Below are 19,792 nucleotides of genomic sequence, written 5' to 3' on the forward strand. Positions count from 1 at the left end.
ATATACCTTTAGTATTAGACTCTTTAGACTATTAAAAAAATAAAAATAAAAAAATGCCGTCTCCAAGTACCCTCGTCTCCTATTTGAAAAATTGCCGTACCGGTACCAAAGACCTCGAAGTCTCCTCGTCTCTCGGTGACCTTGCCTATTGCGTAGTGAATCCCACAACTGTGAGAAACCTGAATGTAGTGAAGGATCCACTTGGCTACTTTCTAGTGCAACTCATGAGGCTCTTGCATGAATCACGAAACTATGCCTACAACATATGAGATGTCGGGTCTTTGACGAGTCAAATAAATGAGACTCCCAACAAGTTGGTGGTACAAAGTGCCATCAACAAGTGGAGAAGAACACTAAGCCTCAATTTTGACTCTAGAAAGGAAGGGAGTCATAGCAGGCTTACAGTCAGCCACATGAAACCTCGAGAGTAAATCTAGAGCATACTTGGACTCTGTGATGGTGATCCCAGAAGGAGACTGAAAGATCTCAATCCTGATAAAGTAATGCAACAAGCCCAAGTTAGTCATCAAAAAATTGTCTTGAAGGGAAACTTTGATAGCCTTAATGGTGGGTGAAGTACTTCCTGTGATCAGCAAGTCATCAATATACAAAACCAAAAATAGAACTGAATCACCCTGTTGCAGAATGTAGACATTAGGATGAGAATTGCATTGAGTGAACCCAATTGATAGAAGGAAGGAGTCCATCTTGGCATACCAAGCCCGAGGAGCCTGTTTGAGGCCATAGAGAGACTTCCAAAGACGATACACAAGTGAAGAATCCTGAAGGAAGCCTTGTGGCTGCTCCATGTAGATCTCCTCATGAAGGTCATCGTGAAGAAAAACACTCTTCACATCCATCTGATGTACTTCCCAACGATTAGCTGCAGTAATGGCAAGAACAAGTCGAATGGAATTCATTCGGGCAATTGGCGCAAAAGTCTTAGAGTAGTCAATCCCAGGAACCTGGGAGAATCCTTTGGCGACCAAGCGAGCCTTGTTTTTGTCAACTGACCCATCTGCTGCAAATTTTGTCCGATAGATCCACTTACATCGAACAAGTTTTCTTCCCTTAGGAAGAGGGACAAGATCCCAAGTGTGGTTCCTCATGAAGAAACTACACTCTTCCTGCATAGCTGTATCCCACTCAGGAATCCCAGAAGCCTCATGAAAGGACTATGGATTTGAGGCAATAGCACTGAAGACATGTGGAGCATCCTGGAATTGTGGACGAGTCCGCTTGGTGTCTGACGGATCCCCAACCCAATCACCTGTAGACTGCAAGGTCTGTCTAGCCCAAAGTGGACCTGAAGATGGAGAATCTGGAGGGGAATCATTAACCTTTGAATGATGACTAGGACAGGAAGGAGGTGAGTTCTCTGAATCACTCTCTGCATCGGAAGTGGAGGTAGAAGACTGCTCAGGAGATTTTGACTCATCAGAAGATTAGTCATGTATTCCAAGTGACTCCAATGTCAAAGTAGGAGTTGGAGAAGTGATAGAAAGTGAGCTTGAAGATCCCTTCTCAAACTGAACACTCCTCTCAATGAGCAACTCATGTGTAGTAGGGTGGAGCAACTGATAACCCTTCACACCATCAGGATAACCTACAAATATGCAAGGTTTGCTCTGCGGATCCAAGGCCTTGCATTTCTCTGCAGAAATGTGGACCCATGCAGGAGAGCCAAAAACTCAGAAGTGCTTAACTGATGGTTTTCGACTGCTCCAAGCTTCAAAAGTGGTAACTCCCTTCAAGGCTCGGTGAGGAACACGGTTCTGGATATAACAAGCAGAGTTAATGGCCTTTGCCCAATATTGTGGTGTAAGAGATCTAGAGTGAATCATACATTTTGCCATTTCCTTCAAGGATCTATTCTTCCGTTTTGCAACATCGTTCTTGCTGAGGATTGTATGGAACTGAATGCTGTAAATCAATCCCGTCTGAAGTGTAAAATCTTTCAAACTGATGGTTGACATACTCACCAGCATTGTCTGTGCGCAAAACTTTGATGGCTTTCCCGGATTGCTTCTCTACAAACTTTTTGAAGTCCTGAAAATGATCAAATACCTCTGACTTTTGTTTGAGAAAGTACACCCAAGTATATCGAGAAAAGTCCTCAATGAATGTGAGGACATATCGGGCCCTGCTGAAAGGAGGATGCTGAAATGGACCAACCAAATCACTGTGAACTAACTCTAGTATTTGTGAAGCTCTCCATGCCTTACTTTTGTCAAACTTTTCCTTAGGATGCTTACCAAGAATGCAACCTTGGCAAACATCGCCTTAGAATTGAACTGAAGACAACCCTGTGACCATGCTCTGCTGGTTGAGTTGATGCAAATAGCGGAAGTTAAGATGGCCAAATTGCTCATGCCATGATTTACTCACACCATTAGAGTGAGTGAGGAAAACAGTCGAAGGAGGATCAGGAACAAAGTGAGAAAATAGATAGAGTCGTGACTGATGATTTGCTCTCCCAACTGCAATTGTAGAATCACTGTGCAACCCACGTATCTCCACTGAATCAGGATTGAACTCAACCCACTTGCCTGAACCTGTGTGAGTGATCTGGTATACCGATAGGAGATTAGTTGATAATGAGGGTACACAAAGAACATCATGCAATGTGCCATCCCCCACATCAATAGACCCTCTCCCACACACTTCAACAGGAGTGTCATCACCCATCAAAATAGAAGGCATAGTACACGGCTCCAAGGATGCAAGTTCTTCCTTAGATGAAGCCATGTGGTGCGAAGCACCCGAATCAAGAACTCAAGTGGATGGTGAGGAAGCAATTGCAACAAGGGCTTTGCCCTTTCTTTTCCCCTTGCTGTTTTCTTTTGCCTTGTTAGACCCTTCATTAGAACTTTGTTTGATAAACTTAGGAACATTGATATTATTCTTCTCAAGAATGTGTGTCAAGTGATCAATTGGTTTCTTCAAACATTTATGTTCATCATGACTGGGTCTTTTACAATAGGCACATTGGACCCTTTCTTTCTTAGGCTTATCGCCCTTGGAAGATGGCATATCAATAGTTGCTTTGAAGCAACCGGTATCTGATCCTTCTTCTCCTTGCTATTATTTTGTTTCTCATCCTTACTATTGTTGTTACTATTTTGTCCTTTTTGTTCTTTTGTACTTTGGTTGGCAGCCAAGGCATGTGACTTGGAGGACTTAAGAGTGCCCATCCGGATTAGCTTGTCCTGTTCTTGAGTGAGATTGACAGCAAAATCATCTAAAGATGGCATGGTGAATTGAGTACCAAGTGCACCCTTAGTAGCATAGAAGGTAGAGACAAACACATAATATTTTGAACTTAGCTTAGAGAGAATTCTAAGAATTAGTTGTTGATCTTTCTTTTCAATTCCACATTGTTTTAACAACAGCCTTAGTGATTTCAATTTAGTGAAGAAATCCTAGATTGTGTTGAAATTGCCTGGACTTAAACTAATTAGTTCATTTTCCAACATATGACCCCTCATTGAATCTGACTCAATGTGAACTAACTAATCAGGAGAAACAGACAAACACAATGTTCCATATGCCTCATCACATTTGTTAAACTACTTCGGCTTATCTTCATCTTTATCAGGTTTAGTTTCAAGTCCCATAGTTATTCTATTTAATCTAGCTTTCCTTAAGTGAATTGTCATGTGTGATTTCCACTCAAAGTAATTGTATGGAGTTAGGATGGGCATATTTGTTTGATCCATAATGAAGAAATGTAGAGAAGAAATGCCAAAAAAAGAAGAGAATGCAACCACAACAATGCCCCCCTTTTTTACTCAATCAAAGAACCTCCCCAAAGAAATATGATTTGGCACTTTATTTAGTGCGTTTACAACTACCATTAGCAAGAAATACTAAGTGGTCTTGATTTTAATGCATTACAAAACTTTCATGAAGAGCATATGCTGAAAGTGAAACTTGGGCACAATACTCAAGGAAACAAATAGCACCACTATGATCTGCTCGAAAAATCACGCACTTTCAAAAAAAGAGTCGCCTCGATATGAGGTCATATGAGAAAGTTATAATCCTTCGAAGTTTCCAAACGAGAACTGTGCAAAGTCATGACCAAGAATCTACAATTTCCAAAAATATGTGCATGAAAATTAAAAAAACGACTACTAGTGGATAGAGCACAAAAAAAAGCCAAGATCATAACAAGAATCATCGAAATCGGAGTCCGTATGAGCAAGAACGAGGCATTTGAAAACTATGTTCAAATCTGCGACTGCCAATAGAGAGGGGTACGAATGTAGCTTTTTGTGCTCGATTTTGCAAAATATATAGATTGCATGCAAAAACTAAATGATACCCAAATGGTTTTTCGGTGCTACAAATGAAACCCAGAAAGCGTTTTTCTTGCTGATGTACAGAAGATGTAGCTGTAGTGTAAATCAGACGCCTTTAGCAACAAAAAACGGCCCCAACAACCAAATAATGACCTCAACAACCAAAAGACGTCGTGAAAAGATTGAATCAACTACCTAAGTCAATAAATGGCATGCTGGAACCTGCAATATTGATTAAAAACACCAAATATGCAAGTTGGTTGTTAGATTTGAGATTGAAACCCAGTTTTGCAACTTGTATGATGATCTTTGATCTCGGTGAATGAAAGTGTAATCTGACTTTCTCAAGCCTCCTAGATGTGTTGAAAGAACAAAAAATGTTGCTAGTATAACCAGAAATGCTGCAATCACCCAGATTTCAGAAAACACATGTATAAACCCTAGAGTTTAAAAATGTTTTTGTCAAACTTTTTTGATTCTCAAGATCAACGAAAGATGCGAGAGAGGAGCATATTGGGTTTTTTAAAAACTTACAATAAGATTTATTAGCGCCCCCCCCGCCCCTCGAATCTCTCAAATAAGGAAACTAAATCTACTCTTGCACATAGGAAAACTTTGCTACCATGTTAGAATCTGAAAAGATTAATAACTCAGAAAACTAGTGCAAAAAATAGATATCTAAACTATGAATGCAAATGATACAAAATCAAAATAGCAACACAGAGTTAGTCTCCAAGAGAGTAATGCAAATGCTAGAAGCAAAATAGCATTAAGAGGATGCAAAAAAAAGCCAGGTAGCATGCTTATATAGGCTAGGAAGAGGGACCAATGGGGAGCAACCATCTATTGAACTAAAGATAGCCGAAAGCTCTTCAGAATGTGGCTCCTGAGTCCGGTGAGTTGACTTGATGAGCCAGTAGAGTCACAAGTCTTGTGAGTCTTGGCTAGTCCTAGCCAAGTCTTCCAGCTATGGTGAATAATATCTCATCCAATATGATAGCCTTAACTCTTATATTTGTTAGGATGCTTTCCAGATACTCTTTGGCTTTTTATCTTAGTTTTGTAAATCATTAAAGCCATATTTGACAAGAGTTACCATAACAGGAATGTAGAATATGCAAGAGGTGAGGTGAACTATGCTATGAATTTTAGATCAGGTTCTATGCCTTCTTTGCACATTTAATTGCTCATAAATTTCTAATAAAGGATGTTACTGTAAGTGACCATTTTTCTGTCACAAGTTGAAGAATTGGTTACTTAGGCCCTTCATCTTGGTGGCTCCACCACTACTGCAGTGGGTGTTTCTTTGCAAACATATCATATAAAGGTTTTTCAATAGAACATTTATGTTGACGGAATGAAAACATGCTAAGTTGCCGGTTCAGATTCGGGTTTTGAAGTAGGTTTGAAATTAGTTCAATTTTTTTTGAGGTGGGTTCAAATTCGTTGTGGGTTTGCCTGTACAAAAACATATATATATATATATATATATACTGATACTGCAACAAATAAGTTCAACACACCACTATGCTAATAGTAAAACAAAATAGCAAAGTACACTACCATATATATTATGTTTTAGTTCAAATGACATGTTTTACCTTTTTGGCCTTTTTAGTGGGTCAATTCTAGGGTTGGAGGGTTGGTTTGACAAAAGTAGACCCAAAAAAACTTCTAAAATGTCAAAAAGTCCAGTTTTTGGCAAATTTCAGCTTTGAATTCTACCACAGATTTGCAAATTTGCCATAAAACTGTCAAATTCATGTCGGGTTCATCTGGAGCTATGGATTGGTGAGGCCACAAATGGGGAACCTCATCCTCAATGACATTTGAACCTTGATGGTAAGAACACCAACGCAACTACTTAATATTGGGGATTAAATGACATAATTTATAATTCAATTATGGATCCTGGTTTATGTGTATATACTATGTATTGGTTTCAAACTAATGGAATTTCCCCTAATAACGTAGAAATTTGTGCTAAACATAGGTGTATGATTATTTATAAAAATGTTTTGTCCAGCCATATCAATATTAGTGGTTATCAAAAGTGGCACAGCTGTATCTGATATTTGTAGATGTACCAGTGTCCATGCATTTTTTATTTTACTATATCCTTTAAAAGTAAATGACAGAAGTAAAACTCCAGTATTAGGCTATTCTTCAGGAAGAAAAATAGCACTCTTGTGCATAATCTAGAATTATAACCATAGGTTTTAATTTTTGTATTTTTACTAAGAGGCATCCACAGTGTAGCAAAATGATCATATGACTACTGTTTATGTGCAGGTGGGTGTGACAATTCATTCTTTGACATAGATTTCTGGTTTTGATGTGTAACTTTTTTTAATGTTAACAAACGGTACCGAGGGAAGACCAGATATCTATGCATATTGTTATGAACTTATTATGCAATCTTACTCCCTCAGGATAATTGACAAGTGATTTTAATTGTCTAGAAATTTTTTAATTGAAAATTCAAGACATAAAACTCGGAACCGTTTTTGTTGGAACTTGGAACAATTTTCTGTAAGTGTAAACTGTGCGATTTTCAAATTGCATTGCCAAGATCCAGTTTGTTTTATAATTCTAAAGGGCAAAAATGTCTAGCATACGTATGTATCAGGTTTGATTGCACACCCATTTCCATGCAACATTGTAGACTTCTATTGCAGAATTTAGATCATTGATCCACTGAGCTTGTTTTCCAGTTTGATTTTTAGACCATATCAACATTGGCTTTTAGAACAAATGTTGACACTATGCAGCTATGTGCAGGAAATGCTTAAAGAGAAAGGAGTGGCGCCATTTTCAAAATGGGAAAAGGAATTACCGAAGATCATTTTTGACCCACGATTTAAGGTTTGTTGTGTCTAAAGACTAGGAATTTTGGGGCTTTCGTACAACTGGATCTACCTGAAACAGGTTTGTTGGATTTATGAAATATTCAGTAGTAAGCGAGGACATAAGGCTTGTGTGTTTGATTTATATTTCGTATTTTCCTTCTAATATAATGCTTGTTAAAATTCATTCATGGTATTTTATTTTGAGATGTCCTATTTCTTTTAAGTGAAAGACAGTTGTATACCATAGAAGAGGAAATCCACTTGAAAGGTCAGCTTCTATGTCGTGACTTCAATCCATACCAGGTTGAATTTTAAGATTGTAAGAAAAAGACAACATGCTTTTGCTAAATGTCAACCAAATGTCATTATGACTGGACAAAGTATTACCAGAATTTGTAATCAAATAACTATTGAAGTGATGATAAAACTGCCTCAGTGGAAGTGGAACTCATGCACACAGAAGTGGTATCTTATCTGCTGATTAGAAACAAACTGGCACCAATCATGCATCTAGAAAACATTCTGAAAACATTCTTCTGACCACAGCCAAACATATGTTCCTGAGTAGATTGAATATGTTTATTCCAATGTGAACCATACAACGTAAGATACTCTCTCAGTATACTGTTTTTCTTATGCCTAAGCGAAAGAATCACACTGGGGATTTGGATTTTCCTGAAACAACCCTTTAGGTGCGAAGCTCCTATTCAACATCTGAAGTGTTGGGAATATTTCTCGTCCTCTTACTAAACAATTTCTTGTTTTCTCCCTCACAAGTAAAAAATTTCAGTTCTAATCGATTTGGGGACATCATTCTTTTTCCAAAGATAAAATGTTGGTTACCTGTTTAGTCAATCCAAATTTAAGAATTAAGAAAACCTATACCTTAATTGAGTATTAGGTTTTTGACCAGGAAATAAAAAATTCTAAATTAGAACTCGGAAACCCATATTAGAAACTAACAATTAGCAAATGATTATTTTCTTAATAATGATCAAGAAATTAAGAAAAATTTATGCCCAACAACCAGCAATCCCTTTGATACAATTTTGTACAATACACAGAAAAATAGGAAGTAGAAACCTAAAATATAATCTTGTTTTCTCCCTCAAGTAAAAAATTTCAGTTCTTATTGATTTGGGGACGACATTCTTTTTCCAAAGATAAAATCTTGGTTACCTGTTTAGTCAATCCAAAATTAAGAATTAAGGAAACCTATACCTTAATTGAGTACTAGGATTTTGACCGGGAGAAATAAAGTTCTAAATTAGAACTTGGAAACCCATATTAGAAACTAACAATTAGCAAATGATTATTTTCTTAATAATGATCAAGAAATTAGGAAAAATTTATGCCCAACAACCACCTATCCCTTTGATACAATTTTGTACAATACACAGAAAATTAGGAAGTAGAAACCTAAAATATAATTTTAGGTTTTAGCAGTTAAATAAATAGAAAACTATAATGCCTAAAATCTTACTAGCACAAATATATTGTAAGATAGATCTAAAATGTGCATTGAGGTATCCAAAAACTTGAGATGCCACTGCCAGAACAAATAAAGTGTTAGTTCAAAGCTCAATTAGAATGATAACACTTCAATCCATTGACTTATACCTTGACGATTTTTTTTATCAATTTTTGGACATCCCTAGTAAGATATTAATTTATTAGTTTATTAATACATTATATGTAAGTAATAGGTCCTAGCTTCTAGGAGATTTCATAGTCTGGATTGGCTTGTAAGCAGACCTTGGCTTATAATTATTATTAATTTGTGATATTCCATCTCCACGCATTCTTGTAACTGGAGCTCTTGTGTATTATATTATTAGTTAGATATTTTTAAATTAGTTAGATTGTTTCTTGAAAAAGCCGAACTATTACAAACTTGTCTAATCATAATCTGATATGTACAAAATTCCTATTTTTTTACATTTCAATTGTGGTTCTATTTACACTTTTGAGACTTAAAAGGCACATATAAGATTTATGGCAAGATGGAAACGTGCTCGTTCTATATCTTTGTTCTTTTGTTTCAAGAATATTACTGCAGGGATGATTTTTTTTAGTTAAGAGGTGAATGTGAATGACAAACATTTTCAGGTATCCCAATTCCACGTTCTTCTTATTTCTTATCTTTAGGGATACAATGTAGAGTATTACTTGAGCCTCTGGGTTTGTGATTTAGTGTAGGTGGGTTATTCACAGCTACTGGATAATTTGGTTTCTTCAAAAATATATATCTTATCATTTGGTTTTTTCCTTAGTTACTGATTCGGGATACGAATCCAATTCGGGCATGTTAATCGGATTCATGGATTCGTGATTTTCTATTTTTCCCAATATGATTCATGAGGATTTGTGAGTGTATATATATATATATTTCAAGTTTGGCCTGTGGGTCCTTGGGGATTCAAGACAAATTCATGTGGATTTGTGACGAATTCGTTCAGGGTCTGGATTTGACCCGATTCGTCCGGATTTGCGGTTCGTGGATCCGGATGGATCCACAGTCCAAAACAAGGATCCTGCCCGGATCTGGACAAATCCTGGCACGAATCTGGATTGGATCTGAATCTGAATCCGGTCTCCTCGTCACGAATCTGGTAACTAGGCTTTTAATTTGATATATAAACAATTTGTGGAGTCTTAAATACTACGAGCTGCTTTATCCCAGGTTTCACATTTATAGGCTGCAAGCCATGACCAACACCTATATCCAAGATGTTTCCCATATGCAAAATTGTTCTTTTGACTTGTTTTGTCCTATTGTATTGCTATCACTAATTCACTATAGAACACAATGAATCTGGTCATGATCATGGTTTTTCTCATCTGGTATTTTAGAACTTATGAGTGGTAGGCTCAAGAACATCATCTTTCTATCTGCCAAAGGGATGGTCAAAGTTTGAGGGCTCAAACTTATTACTAATACAACTCGTATGATGGCTACTGGTCATCCTCAGTAATTTTCTGTTGGTAATCGTTGCAAGACTCAAAGCTACAATGGCAATACCTTCTTGAGTATATGATTTATCATTTAATGTTCTCCCTCACTCTCGCCCGCTTCCCTCGTCTGATTGAGGTAGATTAATTTAGAAATGCTTAGTCTTGTGTAAACATTATTAAAAAAGAAATGAATTTGCTTCACTATATTTCTTGTTTGGTATACATGCCCTATTCATGTGCAAGAAGCTATTCACATGATTAGGTCGTCCATCTACTTGTCTTGAGAAGGCTACTAACCGCATTCAGCAAGTGCCTATTATTGCTGCTACTTCAATGGATTTTGGCACATTTTCGAGATGGGATTGTGATGTCTGTTAGGTCATTAGTTTGCCATGAAATTCCCACAAAGAAGTAGTCCAAACAATTTCTTCTACATTTCTGAAAATGATGATCCTGTTTATATTATAAACCAAGTCGCTAGAGTTAACTAAAATCTGGAGCAAAGGCCACTATAATACAACCATGGGATGTGATTATCTTTGTTCTTTGCTGCCAATATTGACTGACAGGCCTTATGTGTATACTTTCTGATAAACATCCGGCACACTGAAATTGCATTTGCATTAGCTTTTTTAATCTCTTTATGCAGCTTCTGCTATGCTTATAAGTTATTTCTGCAATAAAAGTTTCACTAGATGCTTACTCAAATGCACTAATAATCCATGTAATTGAATGCAGTTTGTGTTACAGAAACTGAAATGTTTGTCTTGAAAATTGATGATAACCAGTGTTACCTGGGGACATGTCCCCAGTACATTTTCAGCCGTCCCCGTCCTGGAGACTTTGGGACACCTAGGGGTCTTTGACTTTTGACTCTCAAAGTAACACAAAATTGGCATATGAATTCTGCTGATTCTCTAAGTTGCCGATTCGGATGCGGATTCCGAAGCGGATACAGGATGCGGGAGGAAACATATATATATATATATATATATATATATATATGTGCAAAGAAATGGAAGAAATATCAAATATACTAAAATATGCAAAGAAATGCAAGAAATATACAAAAACAAATCATTTGATAGTATGACTATGAATCTATGATACTTGACCCTTTATAAAAATTCAAGATGTTTCAAAATTCATATGATATATCAATATCAATATGTGCTTGTCCAACATTAGCGTTTCCTGTTAGACAATAAGTTAAAATAGGTCATGTTCAAGATTTCAACAAAATAAAAACATAGTTAATGATTGAAGTCTGGAGATTCAATCAATCAGAGTCTTGACTCTGAATCATAGGGATTCGTAAGAAAATTCACATTCTCATCATCATCTCCAACTACTAAAAGATCATTTGAACCAAACATGGTTCCACTTATGCTAGATGCACCACGTGCCACACTATCATCATGCCATCTCCAACTGTAATAAGATCATGAAGTGTTGCATCCAAATCTGCACATTCAGGGGCTACATCCCAAAGCTTTGTTGCCTCTTTCTTGTAATGATCATTCTTACGCAACAAAAGACACAAGTTGGTGTGGACAAAGACCAAGTCCTCAACTTTCTTTGAGCCCAACCGGTTGCGCTTCATTGAATAGATAAAGGACTATGTACTCCAATTCCTTTCAGCAGTAGAAGAATTAGCAATCTAGATAGTTGTCACAAAACATACAAATGAAAAGCAAATTAATTTTAAAGAATGTGCGAAACACTAAATTCTAGAATGTAAGTGTAAACATAAAAGTTTAAAACGAATTTACAAAACAAAATAAAATACTTACTTGTGATAGGACCTTGAGATTGCAAAAGGTTGAAGATGCTTGAAAGGTTGAACATACATGTACCACCATGTGATAGCTCCCATTCTATCAAGTTCCTTCAGTGCAAATGGAGAATGCCTTAACCCTGAAGCAAACAACCCAAATTCTTCCCTCACTTTTTCATGCATTTCTTCTAGTGGGAAGAGTTTTGTAAGAGCTTTGTGGCACTCCTCAGCAACCTCCTCATCCACAAATGGTGAAAATCTACCTGGCATACCAACTACCTCCTCACTGTAGTACCTAGGAGATAAGGCATATGCAAGGAGGTGCAATGGGGTAGTCATCTTATTCTAGTGATGGTGGATAATTGCTTGCACTTGTTTGCATAAGGCTTTGCATTGTGTGGTCACTCTCATGTGCTTGTATATAATGTTTTACCTTCTCAACCATGGTGTCCATGCCATCATACACATCCCCCAAGCAAGGTGTATCTATATTAGCAAAACAAAGCATAGTCATAATGGGCTTGGTGAAATCCAATACATATGCCACACGAGCCCACCAACTCTCATTCAAGATCAAAATTCCTGATCCTTTCTACTCTTTCTAAATTTGAGATCTTCCATACGCCCCATTGATTACCGATGACCATTTGGCTTAATGCAGCTTTTACCTTGAGGAGTCGTCTCATAACAATTGTATGAGATGCAAAATGGGTCTCAACAACCTAAGCAAGTTAACAATATGTCAATTGATAAGTAGGAGATAATTTCCACAGCAAGTCAAATTGTGATATTGCTATTAGGATTTGACTTATCAATTGATGAGCTTAAGGGGCTTTCTAATGAATGGTCCATAAGACACAACACTTGGTGAAGGTTTTGCAAATGGGGTTGCAAGCTTTGGGTTTAACCATGGAGGAAACTCCGTAGTTAAGCATGCTTAGGCTGGAGTAGTATTGGGATGGGTGACCTCTCGGGAAGTTCCGGTGCTTCACCCCTGTGAGCATCAGCTAGATCCAATGAGTGCTAAGTGTTCCATTTATTGTCATGAGAGATGGATTCATGTTGAATCACTACTCATGAAACATGGGTCAATGAGTTTGACTCAAAAATCACATAGTTAAATCTTGAAAGCAATATCACAATGTCAATTGACAATATAATTATAAATTTTAATTTTTAACTAAATTAGAAAACCATGAAACTTAGTAATTAAAAAAAATTAATTTACCTTTAGCAACTACAATTTGGAGTATGTTCTAAAAATGGATTGTGACATGTGGTGGTTGGTCACAAACATCTCTATGTCCTCCCCCTCTTCATATATTTTCTTCACCCACTCTACTTCAGTGCCAATCCTTTGCATGATCAAGTTAAGGGAGTGAACAGTGCATGGGATCCAAAAAATATGCTCATACCGAATCTCAACTTAAATACTCGCACCCCTGCAATTTTTGGCATTGTCTGTGACCACCTGTACCACATTCTCACTACCCACCATCTCGATGGCCTAGATGAGAATTCTAGAAATGAATTCAGAATCCTTCACTTGCTCCCTCACAATCAATAGCCTTCAAGAACATTGCCCCTTGGGGGAAACTGCAATCACATTAATTAGTGGTTGGATTCTTGTATCCTTCCAACCATCTGACATAATAGTTAGACTCGAAGTTTTTCAAGATTTTTTGATTGGTTGGTGGTCTTTCTCTGTATGTGTCTTCTCTTGTTGCAATAGAGTCGTATGCACCTTTTCATACCTCGGGCTTGTGTAGTCAGCTGGTGATTCTTTGATTGCTGCCACCATTTCCTTCCAATATGGCGATCTCCCCAAGTTGAAAGGAAGCCCATTTGCATAGAGGCAATGTGCAATACCTTCATCAGCACAGTCTCTTGCCTCCAATTTAAATGTGGTGTGCGATGGGTCTCTTTTGCGGGTTGAAATTCCCACTTCTTCCTCATCCTCTCCTGGCACAGGTACTTCCAAGAATGGGTTTTGGGAGGATGCAATTGGTTCAATGGGTGCATGCAACTTGCTCTTTGAGGAAGGACCTTGATAGTAGCTTTTTTTTGATCTATTGATCAATGCATCAACTTCTTGTTCTCTTACAAATGAAAGTATTTCTGCACTAGTCATCCTAGTACCATTTTTGCTTTTGCGCATTTCAAATCCTTTGCCAGCGGGGCTGATAAAATGAAGCTTCACTTGGGAATATGAGCTATTGAAAGGTTTTCCTTTGTTACTTTGACAATAATTGCACTTCCAATAATATGAGCCACCCCTTGAAACTTGTGATATCTGTGTTGTATGTCTTCGCAAAGGAGAACATTTATCAATTTTGAAATTATTAGTCCCCTCCCCTCCTTGGCCCCTCACTAAACTTTGACTAGCACTACCACCAGTATCCATTCTTGCCTAGTTTTTTGCAACCTATTCTATAAGAAAATAAATAAACTTTAATTAGGTCCTAACAACTATGAACATCATGCATACAAGTGGAAAGAGGTGAGAAAAAACTACTAAAATAGATACCCAAACTTGCTTCTAAATATCTTTCAAAAAAAAGAAAAGAAAAGAAAAGCTTAATTTTTTTTTTCAAAAAACTTGAAAAAAATCATCAAAACGAAAAAAAATTCATCAAAATACTCAAGAATGGGATTGATCACTTACCTTGAATGATTTAAACTCCTTTGAGAAAGCTATCTCTCCCTCTTCGATCAATCCTCTTTGAAAATGCTGAACTTGGCTTCACAATGACAATGAAAACTGGAGACCAAATGAGAAGTGTCTGTAGGTGCAAACAAAGTTCCAAAATGAGTTGTGAATGCTTCAATATTCATCTTTAGGGTCGTTTTAGGGTTTCATAGCAAAAATAACCTAAAAAAGCAATTACAACACATGTTTAATTGGCAACTTAAGTCTTATAAAATGTTTTTAATGGTTTTTTTTCCACTTTAAAGGCTGCTGGGCCTGCAGATGCTCCCGGATGCGTCCAGAAGCCCTGCGGATGCTGGCCAAAAGCCAGCCATGCATCTGTCTTTGGCTTCCAGATGCATCCAGGAGCCTGCGGCTGGCATTCGGCCAGCATCTGCAGGGCTTCCAGAAGCACATCCCGCATCCATCCACATCCCGATGCGGAAGCCTCTGCCTTCTGAGACGAATCGGTATGCTAGTTGATTCTTATGTTTTAAGGTTCTATTATTTAAAGTACATGCTTTATCTATGTTTTCATATATATATTTTAAATTTCTCTATATATTTTAAGTTTCCCTATTGTTATATAGCCATTCCCATTTGCTCCCCATCCCCAAAATCGGAAATTTTTTTTGCCTTACCGCTGTCCCCTCGCCTCCCCATCTTGGAAACTCAGCGGAACATAGATGATAATACCTTTGCCTTTGTGTTGTCACCCTTATGAAGAAAACTAGGTTATCAAGTTTTAAATGATTTATGAATTTGAAAATTATGTATATAATATGGATATTCTGTTTCATGTTTTTTTAATGGTTGTGGGATCAATTTTTGCAAAGGTAGGACCCTAGGAGTATTGTGTTCGAGGATTGTAAGTAAAATTTGTATTTTGGATGCCCTTTTAACATCAATTTATTGAAGATATTGGTTTCTTTTGTTACAGGCTATCCCAGGCTACACTGAACGCAGATCTATATTTGATCACTATGTTCGCACTCGTGCAGATGAAGAGAGAAAAGAAAAACGAGCAGCTCAAAAGGCTGTCATTGAGGGCTTTAAACAACTTTTAGAAGAAGCTTCAGATGTATGGATTTTTTTGCTTCTTTACTTGATATTTTGCCTTAGTAGGTCCATTCACCAGTTCTTGAAATAATAAGTCCAAGATGGTTTCATCTCCTAATTGTATATTATCCTTGCCTCTTCCAGTTGTTAATATATTTGGTTATCATCTATGTACTTATATTTTACTTGTGGATATTTCCAATGGCTTTAAATGATATTTTTATAGGTTTGCTGTGTTTTCATTTGGCGTCTTGTTTCAGGATATAACTTACAAAACAGATTATGCAACTTTTGCTAAAAAATGGGGTTATGACCCACGATTTGAAGCACTGGATCGTAAAGAGAGGGAGTCATTGTTAAATGAAAGGTGTGCGCCTGATATTCTTTGTAATGACTGCCACTTAGAATTGATTTAGTAGTGCGATTTTGACGTTTTCTTTGTCAGTTATATATGAAACCTGCATACTTATGTCTAGCATTTGGATTGCAGAATATCTGTAGCGTAATTAAATGGAGTGCAAACCCTAAGATAATAATTTATAATGCTGTAAAATTACCATCAAGATGCATGTTTCCATTACAGGAAATTGATGCTGTACACGCTTCTTTAAGTGTAGTTTTACAGTTTACTACAAATGCATGAACTCTTATTATTGTGGGCTGGGTACCTGTTTGAATCCATACCACTCTATTGCTAGTTGTAAAGTATCTTTAGTTTAAAATTACAATTAATAAACCAATAATAATAATTTTGGAAAACTTCTTGTAGAGTTCTTCCTCTGAGGAAAGCAGTGGAAGAGAAAGTGAAGGCCATCCAAGCTGCAGCTGTTGCTAGTTTTAAAGCTATGCTACGTGAAAAGGGTGATATTAATGCAAATAGCCGTTGGTCAAGGGTATGCTACTCGTCTCTATATATGCATTACTGTTTTCCATATGATGCTGCTCTTATTTATTTTTTGGGCTGTGTACTGAATTTGTTGCTGTCCATATAGATCAAAGATGGCTTGCGTGGTGATTCAAGATACAAAGCAGTGAAACGAGAAGATCGAGAGGCTTTATTCAATGAATATGTCTCAGGATTGAGAGCAGTAGAACAAGAAGCTGAGCGGGCTGCCAAAGCAAAGCGGGAAGAAGAGGTGAGATGGACGTGTAGTTAATACCTTCAATGTTAACACATGAAATTTCAAGTCAACGGTACCAATGTTGTAGTTTCTCTCAATTTTACTCAAGTTCGGATCTGGGTATGGGAGTTTACTGGATGGATTGAGCAATTTTTTTGGGGCTGTGGTTCATCCACAAAAAGAGTTATAAAAAATATAAATACATTCATATTTGCCGCTGAAAAGCAGGAGTCAAGTTTAGAATACATCATAGCATCATATAATTGTAATGAACACCACCACCACAAATAATAGAAATCCCGAGTTTCCAGGATTTGATAATGTGTTTGGAGCCATGGTTCCATGTGTGTGTGCGCATATGGATGATACTGAATTGAGAGCACAGTACAATAATTGATCACGTATAATGATAAGATGTATTAATTAAATAGTGGTATTTAATTAGCTCTTCCTTTGTAGAAAGGAATGGGATAATGTATTCCGGTGTTTCTGGGATAATTAGAAAGGAATGGAATGGGATAATAGAAATGCTACTTTGAGTGTTCCCGAGTTTCCAGGATTTGATAATGTGTCTGGAGCCATGGTTCCATGTGCGTGTGCGCATATATATGATGCTGAATTGAGAGCACAGTACAATAATTGATCAAGTATAACAATAAGATGTAATATTTAAATAGTGGTATTTAATTAGCTCTTCCTTTGTAGAAAGGAATGGGACTAGTTATGGATTCAATGTATCTCGGAGTTTTTTTAATTTCTTGAGTAACCAACTCACATGGAGAGAGAGAGAGAGAGAGAGAGAGAGAGAGAGAGAGAGAGAGAGAGAGAGATATGATCAGGGCATCATGCTAGGGTACTCCTTCAGGCTTTAGGGTATGTTCCCTGTAGAAGTCCCTCATCGTAAGACATCACCAATTTTTTAGGGAAGGGGATTTGAGTGGAAATGTTCTGTCCTCATTCGGCATCCCTGAAACATTTTCCTCTCATGAAAGACAGATAACCAGGGAAATATTGGCTTCTTCATTTCTGATTTGTCAAACCAAGATGTCATAATAAATATTCATTGTTCAATAGGATATTAATAATGTCAACAATTAGCATCATATGGGTCTTCAGAAAGCTCATTATCATCATTGAAGGAAGCATGAAAATTTAACCTTAAGCTCTATTTGTTTAATGACAAAGCTAGAATGAATCGATTTAAAAAAAAAAAATCTGCTGAACTTTATTTCAATATTAGGCAATGCTTTTTTTAGAAAGAGCCCCAACATTATTGCTTGAAAAATCAATTGAAGGAAGTATTATTGGCTGATTTATTTGACCAGAAAATTGAAAACAGGTGTACTGATTTTTTTTCCCTTAACCTTCGGTAAATATGCAGGAGAAGCTGAAAGAAAGGAAACGAGAGATGTTGAAAAGGAAAGAAAGAGAGGAGCAGGAAATGGAAAGAGTGCGGGTGAAAGCAAGGAGGAAGGATGCAGTCACCTCATATCAAGCTTTGCTAACAGAAAAGATAAAAGATCCTGAGGTGATTTTCTTTTCAGACGTCTCGTTTAGAACTGTTTACCTGGCATTCATATTCATCTCCTCCTTTTACTGAACATTGATCCTATGATTTTCAATTTTTCAGGCATCTTGGACCGAGTCAAAACCTAAGTTGGAGAAGGATCCTTTAGGCCGTGCTGTTAATCCTGAATTGGATCCAGCAGATCGGGAGAGGCTTTTCCGTGAACATGTCAATGGATTGTATGAGGTGAATCTTTTGAATCTGAAGTCTTGAGTTGTAGCAATATCATTTTAAATAAACTGGTTATAGTTCTAAAATAGTCAGGGTGATTGTTATGTTCAGCGTTGCGTGCGGGACTATCGGTCACTTCTGGCAGATGTTATTGTTGTTGATTCAACAGCCAAGTATCTTGAAGATGAAAAGAACATTCTTACATCATGGTCTGAGGCAAAGCGCCTTTTGAAACCAGATCCAAGGTATGTTAGGATGCCACGGGGAGAGCGAGAAGTATGGTGGCATAGGTATGCTGAAGATGTTCAACGAAGGCTAAAGGTTGCCACTTCAGAGAGGAATGAGGTCAAGCTAAATGCAGACAATGACAATAAATTAACCTCTACAGATACTGGAAAACGATCACCAAGATCAAGAAAAACCCAGAGCCGTAGGTAATTTTGTAAATACGTTTTTCACACAATGAGATGTAATATTAATGTCTACTTCCATTAATTGATATTGCGGTCATGGCTTTGTTTGGGCTGTACAGTTCTTTTATAATAAGATTTAAGGCCATTTTAGGCTTCTTAATTTCCACTACTAAAGTGCCAGGGCTGCAGTTTTTTTTCTGTATATGTTGCTAATCAATAGCACTGCTGCATGTGTAATGGATAGAATAGTAGGTTCTATGATATGCCATTAAGCAATTCCATTATCGTTACTTTATAAGGTTTGCTAGACTTTTGGAAGAAACTTATGTTAGCCACGGATGCTTAGGTATAGATACCAAATTTTCGACTGAGAGGCACTTGGATCACTCTTCCTCTCACAAATTGTAATCAAATTTTATAATCGTCGACCTGGGCTTCATGTTAGCCTAATATAAAGTGAATTCTCTACTTAAGGTGCATAACCTATAAATAAAATGGTATTGAAATTTCATCTTATCTAAGCAAAAAATGTCTTCTTAATTAAATTTTACGATTGCCGTATCATGCAAATAAATGGATTGTATTATACTTATTATTGTTTGTTCTGTTGAAAAAGGAAAACAGTAATCAGTGATCTCATTAAGGCAACTTTAAGGGCTCCTCAACATTGGTAATTTCAACATTGTTCACTTATAAACAAAGAACTAAAATGTGGAATGGGCAAGGCTGACTTGAATCGTGGATCGGATCAGAATCAGCTATGAATCACTATGAATTGGCAAAGTGAAAAAACTCTTGAAATTTAGAGATTTTAACGATCTAAAACTTATTTCAGGCACCATTGATTGAATAGAACTTAAAAACATTATAACATCATCAAGTAGTAG

General features: G+C 37.0%; 1 protein-coding gene across 3 annotated transcripts in view; it reads left to right on the forward strand.

The window, feature by feature from the left end:
• PRP40C (pre-mRNA-processing protein 40C) overlaps positions 1 to 19,071 on the forward strand; it is a 91,485-nt gene extending 72,414 nt beyond the window's left edge. For all 3 annotated transcript variants that reach the window (XM_089786325.1, XM_089786327.1, XM_089786324.1), the window contains 8 exons: positions 7,086 to 7,169; positions 15,515 to 15,655; positions 15,894 to 16,000; positions 16,403 to 16,526; positions 16,626 to 16,769; positions 18,136 to 18,282; positions 18,385 to 18,507; positions 18,604 to 19,071. In XM_089786325.1, the coding sequence (XP_089642451.1) occupies positions 7,086 to 7,169; positions 15,515 to 15,655; positions 15,894 to 16,000; positions 16,403 to 16,526; positions 16,626 to 16,769; positions 18,136 to 18,282; positions 18,385 to 18,507; positions 18,604 to 18,930 (1,197 nt within the window). In that variant the 3' untranslated portion in view covers positions 18,931 to 19,071. The remainder of the gene's footprint in view (positions 1 to 7,085; positions 7,170 to 15,514; positions 15,656 to 15,893; positions 16,001 to 16,402; positions 16,527 to 16,625; positions 16,770 to 18,135; positions 18,283 to 18,384; positions 18,508 to 18,603) is intronic.
• Positions 19,072 to 19,792: the final 721 nt, after the last annotated feature.

The sequence above is a fragment of the Cupressus sempervirens genome, chromosome 6, assembly GCF_028749045.1.
Source record: "Cupressus sempervirens isolate cs-2001-9-10 chromosome 6, ASM2874904v1, whole genome shotgun sequence".
NCBI lineage: Eukaryota > Viridiplantae > Streptophyta > Pinopsida > Cupressales > Cupressaceae > Cupressus > Cupressus sempervirens.